This window comes from Lagopus leucura, unplaced genomic scaffold (genome assembly GCF_019238085.1).
Source record: "Lagopus leucura isolate 7727_CA_CO unplaced genomic scaffold, USGS_WTPT01 Super-Scaffold_100048, whole genome shotgun sequence".
Classification (NCBI taxonomy): Eukaryota; Metazoa; Chordata; class Aves; order Galliformes; family Phasianidae; genus Lagopus; species Lagopus leucura.
The window spans coordinates 2,205,716-2,223,836 of record NW_024962294.1 but is presented as its reverse complement, the minus strand read 5'-3'; the positions used below and the strand labels follow the sequence as shown (position 1 = coordinate 2,223,836).

At 52.6% G+C, this 18,121-nt stretch overlaps 2 protein-coding genes across 2 annotated transcripts; one reads left to right on the top strand and one right to left on the bottom strand.

Annotated features, from left to right (window-relative positions):
* The first annotated feature begins 10,995 nt into the window (after positions 1 to 10,995).
* Positions 10,996 to 13,371, top strand: CUNH1orf232 (chromosome unknown C1orf232 homolog). Its single transcript, XM_042885264.1, has 4 exons — positions 10,996 to 11,510; positions 11,593 to 11,679; positions 11,770 to 11,855; positions 12,017 to 13,371. The coding sequence occupies exons 1-4, from the start codon at positions 11,349 to 11,351 to the stop codon at positions 12,276 to 12,278; spliced, it is 597 nt and encodes a 198-aa protein (XP_042741198.1). The 5' UTR covers positions 10,996 to 11,348; the 3' UTR covers positions 12,279 to 13,371.
* On the bottom strand, positions 12,590 to 15,950 carry FAM110D (family with sequence similarity 110 member D). The gene is made up of 4 exons (XM_042885263.1): positions 15,932 to 15,950; positions 15,729 to 15,806; positions 15,321 to 15,407; positions 12,590 to 14,133 (listed from the first exon to the last, which is right to left on the bottom strand). Exon 4 carries the CDS (start codon positions 14,060 to 14,062, stop codon positions 13,025 to 13,027), a length of 1,038 nt encoding a protein of 345 aa, XP_042741197.1. The 5' UTR covers positions 14,063 to 14,133; positions 15,321 to 15,407; positions 15,729 to 15,806; positions 15,932 to 15,950; the 3' UTR covers positions 12,590 to 13,024.
* Positions 15,951 to 18,121: the final 2,171 nt, after the last annotated feature.

Here is an 18,121-nt window from a genome sequence, read left to right as displayed (position 1 = left end):
GCAAAAACCGAGGAAATCAGCAGGGAAGCTAACCAACAGTGGCTGTGTCCCTTCTGCTGGAAGGATCATGGAGAAGGACTGTGAATTAAAGCTTCCTTTAGTTGAGTCCCTGGAGAATAATGGGGCAAAGATGACAGCAGAAGAGAAAAGTTGCTTTTTCAACGCTGTAAAAACAGACAGGATCTTCAGGCGTCCCGGAGGAATCTGTGACTTCCAGAGCAGTGGAGGAAGCGTGGGACCACTGCGTTATCTTGCTGCACAGCTTGGCAGGAAGCAGATGTGTGAGTAGCAGGGAGTGCTGGAGGCTCAGCTGGGTCAGTGATCTCCTTTCACCTCAGCTTGATATGAATGCATTCATTTTGCTCATTATTCGAGAAGTACAATGTGGCCACATTGCTACGAATTCTGTGGCCTCGGCTTAGAGAGAGTGTGAGCATGTCTCCCCCTAGTAGCTGCCTCTAGCAATGAAAATTGCCTCCACCTTCCTGCCTTCAAATTAGTGAATTTTTCCATCTCACTGTCAAGAGAGAGCTGAGGCTTTCACCCCCAGATGTGTGGTTTGATTCATGCTGTCTCTCCTTCTCTGCATGTCCCACTGAACTGATGTATCTGCAGTGCGTAGTGGTCCTGGCCACTGGAAAAAAGGAGTGTGTGTTGTGGGAATAACAAGGAGACATCTCTTCTGTCCTGGATTTTCTCTTGTCTTTTACATAAGCAAACATGAGAACCAGGGAAATGTGAACAGCCCACTCCGATTCAGAAGCATTTTGCACCCTGCCTCCATGAATGTAAAAGCTCCGAAGGAGCATCAGACAATCAAATGTCTAGCATTTGCCCTCCAGCTATAGGAAGAGGTGTGTCAGGTCCTCTCCCCATGTTCTTTTTGAAATACTTCACCCCAATTTCCTTTTTGTGGCTCTGCAGTGGCTGGTTGCTCAAAAGCCAGTCATTTTCCCCTTCAATGACACCAATTGTTCTAATAGAAGCTATTACCTCTCCCTGCAAACCTTGTCTCCATGGAATCCTTTGACCACGATGGTCAAAGCACAGCTACCATTTTCCACTCTTGCACATCCATCTCATTACCACTCTTCCATCATTCAGCTGCCTTACCACACTGTCCTCCAGACTTTCAGCAGCCCTCACCACAGACCCTTCTGCCCTCACTTTCTGCTGGCTCATAATCCAGATCATTCTCTATCACATTTCTCTCTTCAATAGCCCACATCAACACTTAGGTGTATGACCTTTATGTAATCCTGCACTCAGGAGTCCATTCCCATACCTCAAGTCTCTGACTTCCCCTCTGCAGCCCCACTGGCTCCCCTTGCTCTCCCAGCCCTCCTGTTCTCCTGCCCAGAGGTGAGCAAGCAGGCTGCTCTCCAAACCAGGAAGCCCCAGGTGTGGCTGCATTCCTTTGGTTTCGTAATGTTCTTTAATCTCACATCAAAAAAGAACCTGCTTTTAGCCACAAGATCCAAGGAGCAGCTACTGACACAAGCAGGGAAGTTGCTACAGTCTAATTCAAAGCCATCTCCCCACGCTCACCACGTGAGGTTGTTTTATTTTCTTTTAAAACCAGGAATCAGAACGCTCTTATGTTTCTCCGCAGAGCCGTAAATTGAAACTAAAGGGTAGATTGAAAAGCAGCAGCTTGTACCACATAACCAGTGACCTTCCTGAAGAACTTTAATGCCTGAAACAGCCAAAAATTTGTTTTGAATCAATTCAATATCACCTCTGCACTCAGCAATCTCTACCTCTGAAAAAGGCTACAGGGAGCAATGTGGTTGTCTAAGCCAGGCTGGCAGCGTTTTGCTTACAGCAGGGTAGATGGCACTTCTCCTTAATGGGATTGAATAAAAGCTTCCAATGTATTTTCCTTTCCGTGGGGTCATTTTATTTAGAGGTATGCAATTTTTTTTTTCCTTGTAGGTGGAAGTTCATCACATCTGCTGATGCTAATGGATGTCACATGTTCCTGCTGGCAATAAGGCCACAGAGTTACACAAATCCCCTTACCCCCAAGCCAAGCTGGAAGTGGCTCCATTTAGAAAAATGGATGACGTGGATCAGAAAGAGCTCCAGTCAACAGAGGGTCGTGCAGCAAGTAGGAGAGAATGCTGTGCTGACAAAGCCTGGTGTGATTTTGGGTAAAGCTCTTAACACTTGCATTGCTTTGGTTTGTTTTTTGTTTGTTTTTGTTTTTACCTGTAAAAGAGGGATGAAATCTTGTTCTCCTGGCCCTATTTTCCTCATAGCCACTTGTACTCATTTGCACAAGAATCATCTTCATTTGTGCACCTCTCACAAGTGATTTGAAGCACACCTAGTGCAGACCTGGATTTTCCCATAGTCTCCACCTCCTAAGAGCAAGCACAACCTGCATTCTTTAGGGTTTTACAACACAGAATAGTGCTCTGATCCCACATCAGAGCCTGACAACACTACTGCTCAGTGCCCCAAATGGAAACATTGCAGTTATTCTGATGCCTACACCAACTTTACAAAACGTAGTGAGCAACAGGAATTTCCACATGCCTGTTCCAAGCGGCTGCAAAATGCTGTGATGTAAATGAATCCTGTCCTTGTTTCACAGGGGTTGGTTTGCCCCAAGGAGGTGCATTGGAGGGAGCAGAAGAAGATGCAGTGGAAGGGCAGTGCACTCTTTGCTGGTTTTCACAGCCCTGGACCACAGGTATTCTGCTGCTGCTTTGCAGCTGAACCCACCGGCTTGTCAAAGAAATCTCCAAAAAATAACAAAGGGGTGAAAAAAAAAAAGAGCAGGAAACACAAAGTTTGCTGGCCTGGGAGCAAGCAGCAGCTGGTGCTGGTCAGCCCTGACACTTGGGAAGCAAACTGAAGGCTGAGGTCAACAAAAGCATTTCAGGTGGACGCTGCCTCATGTCCCAGATGTCACATCTCCCTGTCACTGGGGAGGCAGCACTGTTTGCAGCCTCAGCAGTGAAATGGCTGTATTGGGCCTGAGCTGCAGTCTGGAGGAAACCCACCTCTGTTTGGGGAGGACAAGACCTCAGGTTATGCTTGTCAGCAGTGGAGCCTGCTGTTCCCTTGTGCTCAAGGCTCACAGACAGCAGCATGTGAAAGCCTGGGGCAAAGTTGCTGACACTGGGCATGCAACACAGTGCCCTCTCTGTTAGATTGGCTGTGACAGGAATTTGAAAACCTGCAAGTGCTTCTTACTGGCACCAGCTGGGCAGGTCCATCCAGTGAGAGATTAGCAACTATCCACTGTCTGAGCTCCCAGGAATGATTCCTGATTCCTGAGGTCAGCCACCAACCACCAAGGAAAGGTTCACTGGCAAACCAGCTGAGATGCAGCTCCTGTCATTTTCCCCTACAAGCACATCCTCAGCTTATCCCTATGTTATCCATGTTCCTTGGTGTAAACTGAAGCTGGTTTTCCTCCTCTGCCACAGCAAATTAGGAGATCTTTGAACTCTGACCTCGTCCACATCTGGATGATTTGTTCTTCCCTTGTATTTCCTGACAGCTTCCTCTCTGCAGCCAACATTTGCCCTAGGCTGTGTTCTCCCTTTGGGCATCTCAGCACTTGGGACCGAGAGATGACAAGTTGGGTATTAGGCAGATCAGCGTGAGTGTTCTCTTTCCTTGTCCTCACCCTATCTGTCCTGATTGGTATCACTCTGGTGAGCCTGGCATCCTGCATTTGCAGTCTGAGCTCTGTGTGATGGAATCACCCCTCCAGGCTGCTAAACAAAGTCCCCCATTCACTGCCCAAGCCCTGGCAGTGGTACCAGCATCACACAGAGGTACCCGAGGCTGCTCTGCCTGTAGGCTTCAAGAGCACAGGGCTGCCATGCCCTCACACTTGGGTGATGCTCTCCAGAATGGATGGTGGCAGGCAGTGCAGATGAAAGGGAGGAGTTTGATTAATAGAAGCAATTCTTACTCCTCCACTCTTCTCTCATTACCAGCATTTAAAAGCCAGGATTTTCATTTCTTGTAAGCTCTGGTGCTGCGTACAGATGTGAAGCTGTGTCTCCCGGGAGTGCTTCCACCAGCAGAATTCTGATGGGAGGAAATGGGCCTGCGACACCCAGCAGACAATAATCTATCAGAAAGTATCCTCTGCAGATGTGCTTCCCACTCTCGGTCCTCATCAGCACTTATTATCAACAGCATTCCTTCCCCTCCTGCCCCATTCTGGGAAGTGACTGGTATTTTATCTTGTTTTTCCAGAAGGATGAAACAAATGAGAGAAAGAAAAAGTATCAGTTTGGATGGGTCTGGCTGCCATGCAGCAAAGATGAATCAGGCACCTGGGTGACACTAGATCCACTGAAGCCTGGATGCTGGCTTTGCAGGATAGCACATACAGATTACTGTGGGCTGTGGGCTTTAGCTGTGACGTGCCCTGTGCACAGAGCATTTTTTCCTCCTGAAACTGTTCTGTGATAAGCTTCAGCGCTCCCTGAAGGTTATAGCAGCCTGGTGGTCTGCTCCTTTCCAGGCAAGACAGCACAAGGTCTGTCATCTTTCTACTGATGTTTTTTTGTGTTGTTTTTAACCACAGCTGTGTTTTATCAGTATGGCTATGAGCGTGTCAGAAGACAGCACCCAGTTCTGCAGCACCTGAATTCAATGGGTCCTGATCCCCTCAGCCCCGCACAGCCTTAGCTATTAGTGATGCTGCTGAGCTTTGTGTCTGTCTGTGCTTCTCAGATCTCCCAGAAATGAGAAAGGGCCCCTGCAGTGCCATGGCACATGAAGTGCTTTGGGACCTACTGCTGAGATGTACAGGAGGAGAGTTGGTGACAGCTGCAGTGTGATGAAATGAAGCTGTGTAGGAATATGGAGACTGGAAGATAATCAGCGCTTCAGAGGTCCTGCACCTTGAGAGGCCTTAATATGGCAGAAATTCAGGTTGCTGGTGTTTGTTCAAGAGCTTAGAACCCGGGTGAAACTGGTGTGCAGGGTGATTTGTGAGCTGCGTTACCAAGTGTGAAAGGTGCTGCCCACTGACCTTGGAGAAAGTGGAAAGGAAGAGCTTTGTCAGAGGAGCTGCAGTGGGGAAGCCTTTGGTTGCGTGTATTTCAAGAGAGGAGGGTTGTTGTGTTGCTCCAGATCGTTATTAGGATTGCTTTTAATGGGGATTTTTTAATGAAACTTGGGAGCGTGGAGGAGCAGCCCAAACGAGAGCAGTTGGCTGAGCCTTCATGCAGTCACTTGAAATAATATTGTTTTGTTCTGTTCAACCAAAGCTGTGCTTCTTTATTTTGGAAGCAAACACATTTTCCACCCTAAAATTTTGTCGTGTGGTTTTCCTCCCCGCTGCCTTGCATTTACTGTATTTGTTTCTGCAGAAAGCCCATTTTTTCCAGTTCCAAACCCCAAAACAGAACATAATGCTACATTTATTTGAATCCAGATTTCTTTCTGATGGCTCTTTTTGGAAAGTTGGACTTGAACTTCTCTTTAAAACAGATTTAAAATTGTTTCAAGGGGAAAAACGATGGGAAGACTTCATTTTGAGCAGGAAGAGCTTTCTTAATCAAGTATGTCAAAGAAGAGATGGGTCTGGTATGCTTTTCATTTCACTACATCTAATTGCATGCATTAAACCTTCTCACTACTGGCTCTCATTTACATGTTCTTCTCGTTCTTTATTTGGCTGGGGGGGCAGTGGATGAACCAGAGGCTTCTTCTTTTCCTGCAGGAAAAGGTTTCTTTCTTGAACAGGATGAAAATAGGGAGTTGAATGCTTTCTCCCCCCCGAGAAGTGGTTGGTTTGGGTTTGTTTTGGGTTTTTTTTGGAGCTCTTTCTGAAGTGTCGATATTTTCTCATATCTTGTGGCGCTATGGACGAAACAAAAATGGGAGATGCTGCTTGATTTTGTAATCCCCGTAGATATTGGCTGCAGCGACGGGCACAGAATAAAGATATTCTCTTCAGAGGAAATAAATAAGATGTTGATTGGCAAGCTAAATCCTCCACAGTGTTGCTGTCTCTATGACTGGAATCCCAAATGAGCCAAACTGCAACGTGTTTTATGCTGTTTCCACACTCCAAACGCATTTTGCAATCTATTTCCTTAAGCCTACAGGACTGCTCTCTCAAATTCCACTTCCCACTTGGCCAGAAACGTTAAATACAAGCTCTCCTTACCGGCAGCACCTTTCATTTCCCTGCTCAGATTTCTAAGCACATCAGAGGGGTTAGCACGTGTTAACAGAGCCATTGTCATGAGATAATGGCCTGCTATTAGAGCATCTTTTTTCTTTCCTTTTCCTTTTGATGGCCTTGGGCCATTTTCCTGTGATGTGAGAAATGATGTCTTGCAGTTCTTGGACATATTATGGACTCAGCCTTCTGTCTCCTTGTCACAAAGCACCATCAGTTCTGTGATCTCTTTAGAGCCCCCGGATGCTGTGTGATACCACGACAAACTCGAACGGCTGATGGGGAGCAGAGCAAACCCTGAACCCAAAGCTCTGCATCCCTGCACACGGTGCACTCTCACCTGCTGTCTCTGTGGGAAATGGAGCTCCTCGTTCTCCTTTGCACAGCTGGGAGAAATGGAAAGCATCAGCCTAAGCAGTTAAACGTTGAGGTCAAGGTCTAAGGATTTACCAACTCCAGTTACAGTCTCCACTTGCTTTTCCTTAACGAAATAAAGCAGCTTAAATGACCTGAAAATACTGAGGTAAGCAGCCAGGTGAAAAAAGACAGAGGAGCTGGAAAGGAGCGTGGGGACAGCTTAGTGCTGCCAGAGGAGCAGCAACCCAGATCTAAAGGAAAAATGTTCTGACTGTCCCCACAGCATGAGGTCAGGGATGGGTGTGTGGGTACAAAAAAGACAGGGAGCTGTTGGAGAGGGTCCAGAAGAGGCCACGAAGATGATCAGGGGACTGGAACACCTCCCCTATGAGGACAGGCTGAGGATGCTGGGCTTGTTCAGCCTGGAGAAGACAAGGCTGCAGGGTGACCTCATTGCAGCCTGCAGTACCTAAAGGGAGCCTGCAAACAGGAGGGGAATCAACTCTTGGAAAGTGGGGGGTAACAGCAGGACAAGGGGAAATGGTTTGAAGTTAAGGGAGGGAAAATTGAGGTTGGATGTCAGGGGGAAGTTCTTTGCTATGAGAGTGGTGAGGTGCTGGAACAGCTGCCCAGAGAGGCTGTGATGCCCCGTCCATCCCTGGAGGTGTTCAAGGCTGGGTTGGATGGGGCCCTGGGCAGCCTGGGCTGGTATTGAATGTGAAAGTTGGTGGTCCTGCATGTAGCAGGGCGTTGGAGATTCATCATCCTTGGGTCCCTTCCAACCCTGGCCATTCTGTGATTCTGTAGTCCTGTGGAGAAGAGGGATGTTGAGAGCCGTGGTTGTGTGAGTTGCGGAGACTTTTGGAGGTCTCTGGTCCTGCGCTTTGCTCCTGGCAGAGCAAACATGCAGTGGCTTGCTTAGGGCATTGCACAGCTGAGCTCTGATCGTGGCAGGTGCCCTCACCCTTATCCCAGTACTGAATCTCCATGCACTGTAAAATCTCACGTACTGCTTTTTTCCTTCCAGGATCCTGCCACCCTCCAAGCCACAAGGATGAGAATGCATCAGAGAGGGGCAGGGCAGAGCCTGGTGGTGCACAGAGGATGCAAGGTGCAAACAGGGCGCACCAAGTTGGGTGCAGCCTTCCTGCCACCCTCCATTCCCTTTGATGCTGCACACCCTGCTGAGCTGCTTGCTTGTTTGTTTAACTTTTCTGCCGCAAGGGTTAAACAAATCAAACATTAGTGATTCAGTGCAAATGGCAGGAGGCTAAGTGGTGTTATCTTTAATTACTGTCGGTGTCAAGGAGAGCAAGCGGGGAGCAGTGGGGGGCTGTGAGACTGGTTCGTACCTTGGTTGAAGGGGGGGGGGGGGGGGGGGGGGGGGGGGGCAGGATTGCCATTTGTATTCAGATGGGGACATCTAGTGACCAGCCTGACATATAGCGAGGATTGAGCACCCCAGCGGTACAACGGGGATGAAAAGCCTGGTTTGAGAAGCAGCTCGAGTGTTGCTGGAAGCGCTCCTCGCGTCTGCAGCATCCTTCAGAAGATGTCCCAGAGCGGTGAGCCCTTTAGGACTGACCCTGCTGTCCTCGGCAGGACCGTGGGGTCTTTTCTCAGCCCCTTCTGTGTCCTGCTGTGCTGCAGGGCTTCCATCCAGTGCCGCATGTGGTGGGGACATTCCCCTTGAGCAGGGTCCAGCACGAGCTGTGGTTCCTTTGGGTGCATGGGGATGAGTGTGATGACAAGGGGTGCCTCGGGGTTGAGTGCTGGCTTGATGTCTCTGCTTCCCGAATTCTGATCATGGGGATGTGCCCTGAAATGTGGGAAGAAACCTCCATCTACCTCTGCCTTCTCCTTGTGAGTTTTCTCAGGAAACAGCTTCTGGGTTTCAAGAGTTTCCATTGCTGCCCGAGGTGCTGAGATTAGATCTCAATTCTGAATGCTTTCACTTCTCTCTTCCTGCAGTTATTTCAACCTTAAATTTTCTTTTCTCTTACACCTGCTGCAATGAAGATCTCCTACATAAATATATTTGAAAGTAATCCTTTATTGCCCCAAGTAGCCCTCGCTATCAGCTCTAGCAGTGGTGCCCATAATTACTTTCTTCCTAGTAGCTGGTTGGACACTGTGGCTAATTTGTGGATATACTGACAAAACCCATAAACGTCAGGTGATTGCATCAAAAGTGAACCGTATGAAAGGTCAGGCAGGGATTTCCTCCATGGGGGCAGTTGACTCATTTTCTGCCATTTGTTGTGGTGTGCAGATCTCTGCACAATCCCATTATCTGGAGCTCTCAACACAGGACATGCCCACACCACACACCTGGCTGCCTGCTGACCCACATCAGGTCGTGCTGTGGTACCAAAGCCTGTTTCCAGATGGCTGTGGTCAAGTTGTCCCTTTGCCACTCTGATGCCAGCTTATCTGGAGCAGTGCTTCTTCCATTGCTGTCTCCACTTATAAAATGGAGCTGGTTGAAGGATGGACCTGAAGCGGACTGGGCTGCAACATTCATTTTATGGAATGCTTATGAATGTTTTCACTTCTCTCTTCCCACAGTTATTTCAACCTTAAATTTTCTTTTCCCTTACACCTGCTGCAATGAAGATCTCCTACATAAATATATTTGAAAATAATCCTTTATTTCCCCAAGTAGCCCTCGCTATCAGCTCCAGCATTTTCCACATTTCAGGGCATTTTATGGAATGGACATTTTACCCTTCTCTGTTTGAAATTTGGGGTTTTTTTTGCAGCAGGAATCACACTGGGTTGGGGGAGAAAGATGCACAGCGTGAGAGCTGTGGGCAGCAGCGTGTTGTGAACCCAGAAATGTCACCAGGAGCTTTCCAGAGGGGGCTGTTCTCCAATTGCAGACTGGTCCATCATCCATGATGGGGTTCAGCTGTGTGTGATGTGCTCAGTGGGCTGGATAATAACGCACCTCCTTGTTCAGCTGGGAACCTACCCATCTGCTTTGCCCTTCGTCTGCCATAGGACAATGTGGGAGAGCAGTGACTCCCCTTGCCCACCTGCATAGCACCTCATATTGAGCCTGGAGTGCTCCACGATGCCCCTGTGCTGTCATTAGGGAGAAGTGGGGTAACAATCTCCACCATGGTACTGCCCAAGGACAGATAACTGTCCAGCATGTAGCATTATCTCAGGTCTAATCCTGATCCTAATAGTGGGAAGCAGGCCACGGAATGATAAAATACCACAACAACCATAAAACTCACAAACAGTTCCTGCTGTGGTGGGTGATTAAAAAATAAATAAATCCAAATGACTATCTGAAGTATAAAGCCACCTAAAATTGATCTCCAGAGCTCTGAGCCTCTGAGTCCATCATTAAAGGCATTACGCAGGGCGCTGTGTGTGGGCTTGGTGGAGCTTCTTCCCAAGTGGGACATAAAGTGAGAAATAATTTTCACAACCTCAATTTAGCAGCACCTTAAGCTGTCTGTTGACTGAATTGCCTCAAAGGAGGATTTGGAGGCAGGGAGAGCAGTGCTTTCTGCAGGGAAACAGTAAATTCACACAGCTGAGACAGGCTGCAGTGCCTGATGTCGCTGGGAGAAACAATCTTAGCAAGTGGTTAAGATTATCTGCTACCTGCATGTTTATTAGCAGCAATTATATGGTGTTGGTGTTCCAAATTGCTGCTGAAAGATGTTACCGAACGGAAAGCCCTCGGTTTAATTGAAAGCACGTTTTAAATTTGATTATTTATGGCTCTGTGTTATGATATCAGTGACCTGCATGAGAAAATCCCTTCCCCAGAGGGGTGGTGCAGGCAGATCTGTGTGCAGATGGAGCTTCATCCCCTGGGAGGAGCAGAGGTCTCTGATGCACAGCACCAAGGGGAGGTCAGGAGGATCAGCCAAGCATTTTTCCTAGTCCCAGAAGACAGCATTTTGCAAATTGCTTCACCAGAAGATCTAAAGGATCTCAGGGCTTGTTGGCAATGTGGTGAAAAGGGCGGGTTGTGTGGAGGGAAGGTAACTTCACATTTTCCATTCCAACATTCCAACAAATATTCACTGTGCATCCACCAATGCATATTTTCGGACATACAAATAAGGTTTTTCATTGTGTGCAGCATCTTTTGTTTCCAAGATAAGCATGTAATTAACTGAAGGATGATGCAAAGGGAGGCTCATCTACCACATTTCCATCTTGCAGCCTCCGGCAATCCATTAATGAAGTCTAATTACGATGTCAAAATTTCTAGCCCAGTGATTAATTGACTTTGGAGATGCGAGAGTTTTTGTGTTGTTTTAAGCCAGCAGACGTGAGAAGGGAGGAAAAGGAATTGTTAATTAGTTTAGTTGCTGCTCGGGAACGTGATGGGACAGCGGCTCTTAACGCAGCGGCGCGGGGTGCGGAGCAGTGCCTGCAGTGTCGCGTTTAGGCCAGCAGGTGGCAGCAGCGCGGCGCTGGGGCGGACACACGCTCGTCCGGCGTCGCTCCCCTGCCGTTACGATAGCAGGTCCGCCCGGCTGTACTGCGCATGCGCTGGAAGAGCGGAAGTTGTGTGTGCTTCTCTGCGCCCTGCTTGCGGAGCTGAGCGCTGCGTGGCTCCTGCGGTTCCTTCATGCACACGAAACGGGCGTTAAAACGCACCCACCGCAGGCGGTGGTTCTACAGAGAGCTGCCTGATTGTGTTCGGCCGTTCCCAGGGCCGCTCCGATGTGCGCATTGGGCACAGGGAGGGGGTTTGGGGTGAACCAAGCCCTCCCCCGCCCGCTGCTTTTCCCCCAGCACGACCCGGGCTCAGGTTCCCCTTTGTGCACGGAGCGAAGTCCCTGAAACTTTCATGAGGGCATCGGATGGCCGACGAGAGCCGCCCCACCTCCCCGCCTGCCGCTGCGCATCGCCTCTGTCCCGCGCCATGACCCAGGGCATCTGGGGGCTCTACAAAGCCAGGGTGCTGCAGACCCTGGGGGGGGCACGGGCTGACGGTGCGCTGCAGGAGGAGGTAATGGGGAGTGGTGGGGGGGTTACGGCTGATTGCAGCTCCCTGCCCTCCTCCTGCTCTCACTCGGTTGGGTTCGTTGCAGGGAGACCCTTCCGAGCTGATGGAGGCAGCGGAGCCTCCCGCGCTGATGGAGGAGGGATCCGGCCCTGTGTCCCAGCTGGCACGGAAGGTGAGGATTGCGGCTGTGGGCGCTGCTGCGATCGGGAGTCCCAATAACTCCCAGTGAGCCCCGTTGAGTCGCACTGTGCTTCCTCTCCAGGTCCAGGGGGGCTGGAGGACGCTCTCATCTCTCTTCACCCGCGAGGATGAGCACCAGCTGCTCAACCCAGAGCCCTGCGCCGACCAGTAAGTCTTAAGGAGGGAGGGGGGCTCCCATAGCCTAGATTTTGCCCTGGGCTCTGCATCCCCATCTGTTCCCCCATCACCTATGATCCCAGATATGCCCCAGCACTGAAGCTGGTTCAGGAGTCCCTGTGTTCACATCCCCTCCCCTGCTCTCCCTTTAGCCCCCTTGCTGCCGTGCCAGCTGAGCTGCCTCCCGCCCAGAAAGCAGCCGGCTTTTGGGATCTCTTCGCTACCAAATGGCAGCAAGCATCGACACCGGACAAGGAGGTGGCCTCTCCAGAGCTGAGTGAGAGTCCCACAGAGCCACCAGGTGATGAGGGCCCCAGCGACCTGCGAGAGCCAGAGGAAGGGGCCTTCAAATGGGGCTTCCTGGCCAGCAAACTGGCTGAAATCCGAAATAAAAATGCTTCCAAGGGCAACTAGAAGAGGCGATGCCAACGTGGCCCTGCGGCAGCGCCAGCCAGTGATGCTGTGATGGGCCCTGGCAATGTGGAGGTTTTGGCACTAAAGACCCCACGGCGCCCTTCTCCCTGAGCGTGTGTGGTGCTTTCTTTGCCTTTGTCTCCTAGAACAGCCCTGCCACATGTGGAGCCCCATTCCATCCCCAAGACTGCAGAGCTGCCCCAGCGGGTTGAGACCCTCCAGAGGGATGGGAGGAGGCTTGCCACCTCAGTCCTCAAAGCATCCCCCATCCACTCAGGCACTGTTGGAAGAAACCACAGATGCAGCCACGCTAGAAGAAAACCACAGGTTTGTTTATTAGAGTCCTGCTCCCATCCTAGCAGCCCCTTTCCCACTGAGGCTGATGGGGAGAAAGCTGCCATTCTAAACCACAACCAGAAATAGGGAAGACCAAGAGGTAGGGACCAGTAAGGAACAGCAGCCTTCCAGCCACCACGGCTAGGCTGGACTCACCCAAAGAAAGTCCCTGGGCACCCCACCCACACCTCAAAAAGCAGCTATTGGTGGGCAGCATATCCAAGGGGTGAAGCAGTTGTCCCTTCTGTGGGCAGACCTTGTCTCTGCTCAGGGTAGACTTGGTGTCCCTGCTGGCCTGCAAGCAGCACCATTGTGTCAGGGTGCTGCCACTCCCCAAACCACATCCAGCAAGAGCAGGGGGCCGTTATCATCCACCTAGACCCACACACGGCTGGCTGGGGTGCTTCCTTTCAGACTGTGGATTCCTTGGCGGCCGCCCAAGCTCGCTGGCAGCCATAGAGCCATTTGATGACACGGGCATTGCGCTCCACCACCGAAATGGCGGAGCAGAGCCGTGCGTCCGGCTCCTCCTCACCTGGCCCCACGTCCTCACCGCTGCATCCTGACGCCTGGCTGGGCTCCCACTCACAGGAGCTGTGGAGCCGCGCTGAGGCAGCATCCCATCCCGCTGGCACAAACCGTTCCTTCCCCAGCCCTTCCACCATGGCCCGATCCAGCCCACAGTAATTGAAGAACCGCTCCTTCTCCGAAAGCGGCAGGGACAGGCGCAGCCCGAGTGCCGGTTTGCTGGGGCCAGGGGAGGCGGGGGGCTGGGCCAGGCTGGAGGCGTGGGGGGGCTGCGGCACGGGGCTGCCAGGCACCGGGACGATGCTGCTGCTGCTGCCGGCACCCGGCGTCTGCACATCTTCTGCTTGTTCCATGGACGCCCACAGCATGGGGCTCTCGGAGGCTTTATCCGACCCTTGGGCCGGGGGAGAGCTGGGGGGTTTGTCCCTGAGCGGCCCCTGGAAGAGGCGTCGCACCAGCCCGTAGCCCTTGGTGTTCTCCTTGTTGATCGCTGGGCAGTCCCGCTTCTGCCGGTAAATGACGAGCGAGTCGGGTCTCAGCAGACGCCTGCTGCCACCTCCCCTCCGCGGCACAGGGGACGAAGGACAGGGCAGCACCTTGCGGCTGCCTTCACAGCTCAGATCCGAGCCGTGGCAGAACTCGTGGCGCTGCTGCAGCGCGAGAAGTCGCCGGCCGCGGGGCGAACAGCAGGGCGAGCAGCCTCGCAGTGCCGGCTCCTGTCGGCTGTTGATGACCTGCTGCGATTTGACGTATTTCACTTTGTCTGCTTCCAGCCGCTCCACGGCGCTGGGTGTGCGGCCACCGCCGCCTCCCCCCAGCTGCTCCCGCAGATACTCGGGACCCCGGTTCAGCAAACGCAGAGGGGAGACGCCGCGGCCAGAAGCGCAGACGGCTCGGGGGGTGCTGCCGAGTGGGACCATCGCCTGCCAGCCAACCCCGTGCGGGATGGGGACCCCAAAGCCGCGCTCAGCTTCTGCGCTCAGCCGCTGTCCTGGGAGGAGAGAGGAGCGGTGGGGTTAGCGATGGGGATGGGGTTGGAACCAGAGATGAGTTTGGAACCGAGGGTGAGGTTGGCACCAAGGGACGTGGCACCACCAGCAAAAGGACCGGGAGCGACACAGAGCCGTGCAGGGGGACAGGACTGGTCCCTGCCTGCACAGGAGGCGCCCTGCAAACCGGGGCAGGAACAATCACGGGCAGGAAGAGAGAAGCACCAGGCATCCGCCGGCTTCATCAAGATCCCAAGAGCAGCTTCGTACAGGAAACTTACTGGAGCCATTGCTTTATCTTTACGAGCCCGGGGACAGCAGAACAAAGACAGTATGGGGAAGCCAGTGTGCTTCCCCAGCCCTCCCTCCCCTTGTGCCAGCAGTGGGGGCCCTTTTGGCTGCTGGGGTTTCCGTGCTGTTCGGGGCATCGTGGCTCCCCACGGTGCTGGGCTGGGCCGGGCTCCCGGCTCTGTTTCCCTTTCAGGAAAAGAAAACAAAGGAGCTCCGGGAAGGTTTATTTTAAGCAGAGGCTGTTTGGTCGGCACCACAACTCTGCTGGGGGCTCATCCTCTCCTGTCCTGTCCCTCTGCAACAAGGGGTCCCTAAGGCAGGCTCTGGGATAATCGATTCCTCTCCTATCACCACTCATTTGGGAGTGTCAAGGAACAATAAACAGCCCTTGCTCAGCTTTAACCAAGCACCCATGCAGGGACGGTGGGGGACAATGTTGAGACCAAGCAGGCGCACAGCAATGGGGCCATAAATTGAATAGCAGAGGTGGCTGTAAATGCCCAAAGCAGATGGTGCCCCTGAGCAAAAGAGGCCCAAATGGCCCTGAAAAGCCACCTCTGGGGTGATGATGGGGACAGAGAGACCACAGCTATCCAGAGAGCAGGCAGCCTAGGAGCCTTCTGCCTCCACACGCAGCCCAAGGGCTTCAGCAGTGCATCCACCCCCATTTTACAGATGGTAAACTGAGGCACTGAGATTTTTTCAGATCCTGTGCTCCTGAGGGACAAACTCCCACATCTCCATGGGTTTCAAGAGCTCTGCAGTGCTTCCATGGATGCTGCCCCCAGTACATGATCCTGTCACCCCCCCCCGGGCTGCAGTGTCTCCGTGCCCCCAGCCCAGCCCCAGGTCCCATATGTCCCAGCTGTGTGCCGGTGCTGGGGCTGCTCGTGCTCACCTGGGCCTGTGCAGGGTGCTGGTTGGTCTCCTCTGCTCCTGTTTCCTCCAGCAGCCAGCAGCAAACTGAGCCCAGAGCCGCAGGAGCCTCATATAGAGAGGGAGGAAGAGCCACCCCATTAACCCCTGCCAGCCCAGCCCCATCAGCACATCCTGTTCTGTGCCAGCACCCTGCCAGCACTGAGCCCTCAGTCCCTGCAACCTTTACACCCCAGGCTTCCCCTCAGCCACGGGCTCCATCTCCCAGTTCTTCTTACGGGATCGCAGCCAGGATCCTGGCTGTGGGACAGGCTCCCCTCCATCCCTCTGACCCCTGAGGCCATAGCAGCATTGTCTGCCTCCCCCCAGAGGAGCCCGCTGTGTCTGACCCCACACACACCAGGTGCATCGGGAACAGGGCAATGATTACCTGGCACTACAATCCCCTTCCTCAGGGTCCTGCCTAAGCCCACAGGAACGGGGCAAAGCGAGGTCCTTCCAGTACCTTCTGCCAGCGGTGAAAGGGTCAAAGTGAGCTCGGATCCAGGCAGGTTCCTGCCTCCCCTTCCCCGGGAAGGGCTGTAAATTGCAGGAAGCCGCAGGGACCAGAGCCAGCCCAGGGGTTATTTTTACCTCTGCCCTCTTCCCTTCCCGGAGGGCTGAGTGTCCTTTCCGGCCCCAGCCCACCTCCACTCCCAGCATCCCAAAACGTGGGCAGACCTCAGCTCCTTGGAGTTGGCACTGCAGAACCCAAGAGAGGCCTCAGCTCCCCACATCCCTCCCGTGCTGAATGGGAGTGGGGTACAGCCCAGGCTGCAGCCACATGACCACTACCTGCAGGGAACCAGCAGGCTCTAGTGGGAACAAAGATGTGACACTTGTAGGTTCTGTGTCTGAAAGGGAAAAGAGGAGAAGGGAAAAGAGCCCTGCCCATCCCCATGGAAGCTCCATGGCATCCAGCATGCCCCTGTGTACAGGCAATGCAGCCAGGGCTGTACCCCAGTGCTGGAGCTGAGGCCATAGCAACATCCCACGCACCAGGTCCTGTCCAAGCTCTGCTGGCACAGGCCAAACCCCACTGAAAGTGAGGCAGGACCAATCTGAGGAGGAGGACCCCACCGTGCAGCACTCATTCCCCACGCAGGATACAGCCAAAGCAAGGCAAACAACGCTCCAAAGGAAGATGAGGAAAAGGACAGGGGGAAGAGGCTGAGAAACCCATGGCAAGGCTGGGATCTGCTGCCCTCCCACACAGAGCACAGATTGCCACCTGGGGGAGGAGCAGACCCTATTGTTAATGCCAGGCAACAGCAATGACTGTTTCTCAAAACACGTTTTATTTTGTGAGCTGGAACCCAGCCTGCCGTTCCGGTAAGGACAGCCATGAGAAGAGCAGCCTTCAGTTCACCTTTGCGTGGCGGATGTGGACGATTCCTGTGAGGCACTTCCAGCAGGCGCCTGCAACTTCCCCTGCCCTGGGAAAGGGATGGACAGACAGACACACAGACAGACAGGCCGCACTGGGGCGCGGGGGGGGGGGGCATTTGTAGCTCATACTGACTGCTGAACTGTTAAAACCCCAACCCCAACTCCTTTGGGGATACAAAAGGGGATGGTTTGAAGGGCACTGGGATGCTGGGCAGCTCCTGCTTCCCTGGGTGAGGCAGTGAAGCTTTGTCACTTCAGCTTAAGCTGTTTACTCCATCCATTAGCCTCTAACAAATGCACCAGAGCCATACAGATGCTCAAACTCCCGTTATTTAATTAAGGCTGTTTTTCTTACAGCCCCAACGCTGACTGTGGTTACATGGGGGCTTCAGGTTTGGAGCTGTTCATGGGGTGCTTCCAGTCCTCGTGGTGGGAGAGAAGAATTTGAGGAAGTCCTCAAAGGTCAAACAGCCGGGAGCACTGCTCTCCTCCAAAGTGATTTTTCAGATCACATCCAGCTCTGATTAAACAGCTTCACTCCCAGCATGACCTCCTCTCTCCTGGCAACAGATAATTGCATGCCCCACCTCGTCAAGGAGATCACATGCCTTCCTGCACGGCTCTGATCCACCCCAGAGGAGCAGCAGGAGCAGCCCCAGGAGGAGGCTGAGGCTGTGGCCAATTGATGCCGCAGGGAGGACTTCCAGAGGGGGAATTTGGCATGGCTAGCAGAGCTCACAGCCCACTCCTGTAAGGGGGAAGAAGCTGTTTGTGTAGTCATAGGACATTGACCTATCGCCCCTGCATGCCCCAAGCAAAGCTGTGGGCTAGAGAGACTCCTGGGGGCAGGGTCTGATCCCCAGAAAAGGCCCCAACAGCCCAACGTGCACCAGGATATTAGGAAAAGCAGAAGGGGTAACAGCCCAATCTGTGGCATTAAGTGGTAAATAAGTGGAGCTGAATGATTTTCACACTTCTCAGGAGTTCAGTCTGCCCGTGGGAGAGTGGTCAGGACTGAACGTGCCCCTCAGTCACCTTTCCAGATGCATTTCTCCTTTGAAAATCACCAACATTGGGTGACCAGGTGCAGACATGACTGTAAAACTGACAATGTTACCATCTGTTGCTACTTGTCTGCTTACTTTCACAACCCACAAAAGCCCTTCCTGATCCGAAGCCACATAAATGCCACGGAAAGGAGAGCAGCTGAAGTGAGCTGGCAGCTCAGGGCAGTACAGCTGCACGCCAGGGGCCTGAGATGCATGGATTTTTACTGGGGAGCGAGCAGGAGTGGAAGATCTGCTACACTAGCTTAAAAATATCAAGGGCTCAAATGGGCATCAATAAATCTGAAACCAACACCTAATCTAAGGCAGCCATCCACAAGCTTTTGCA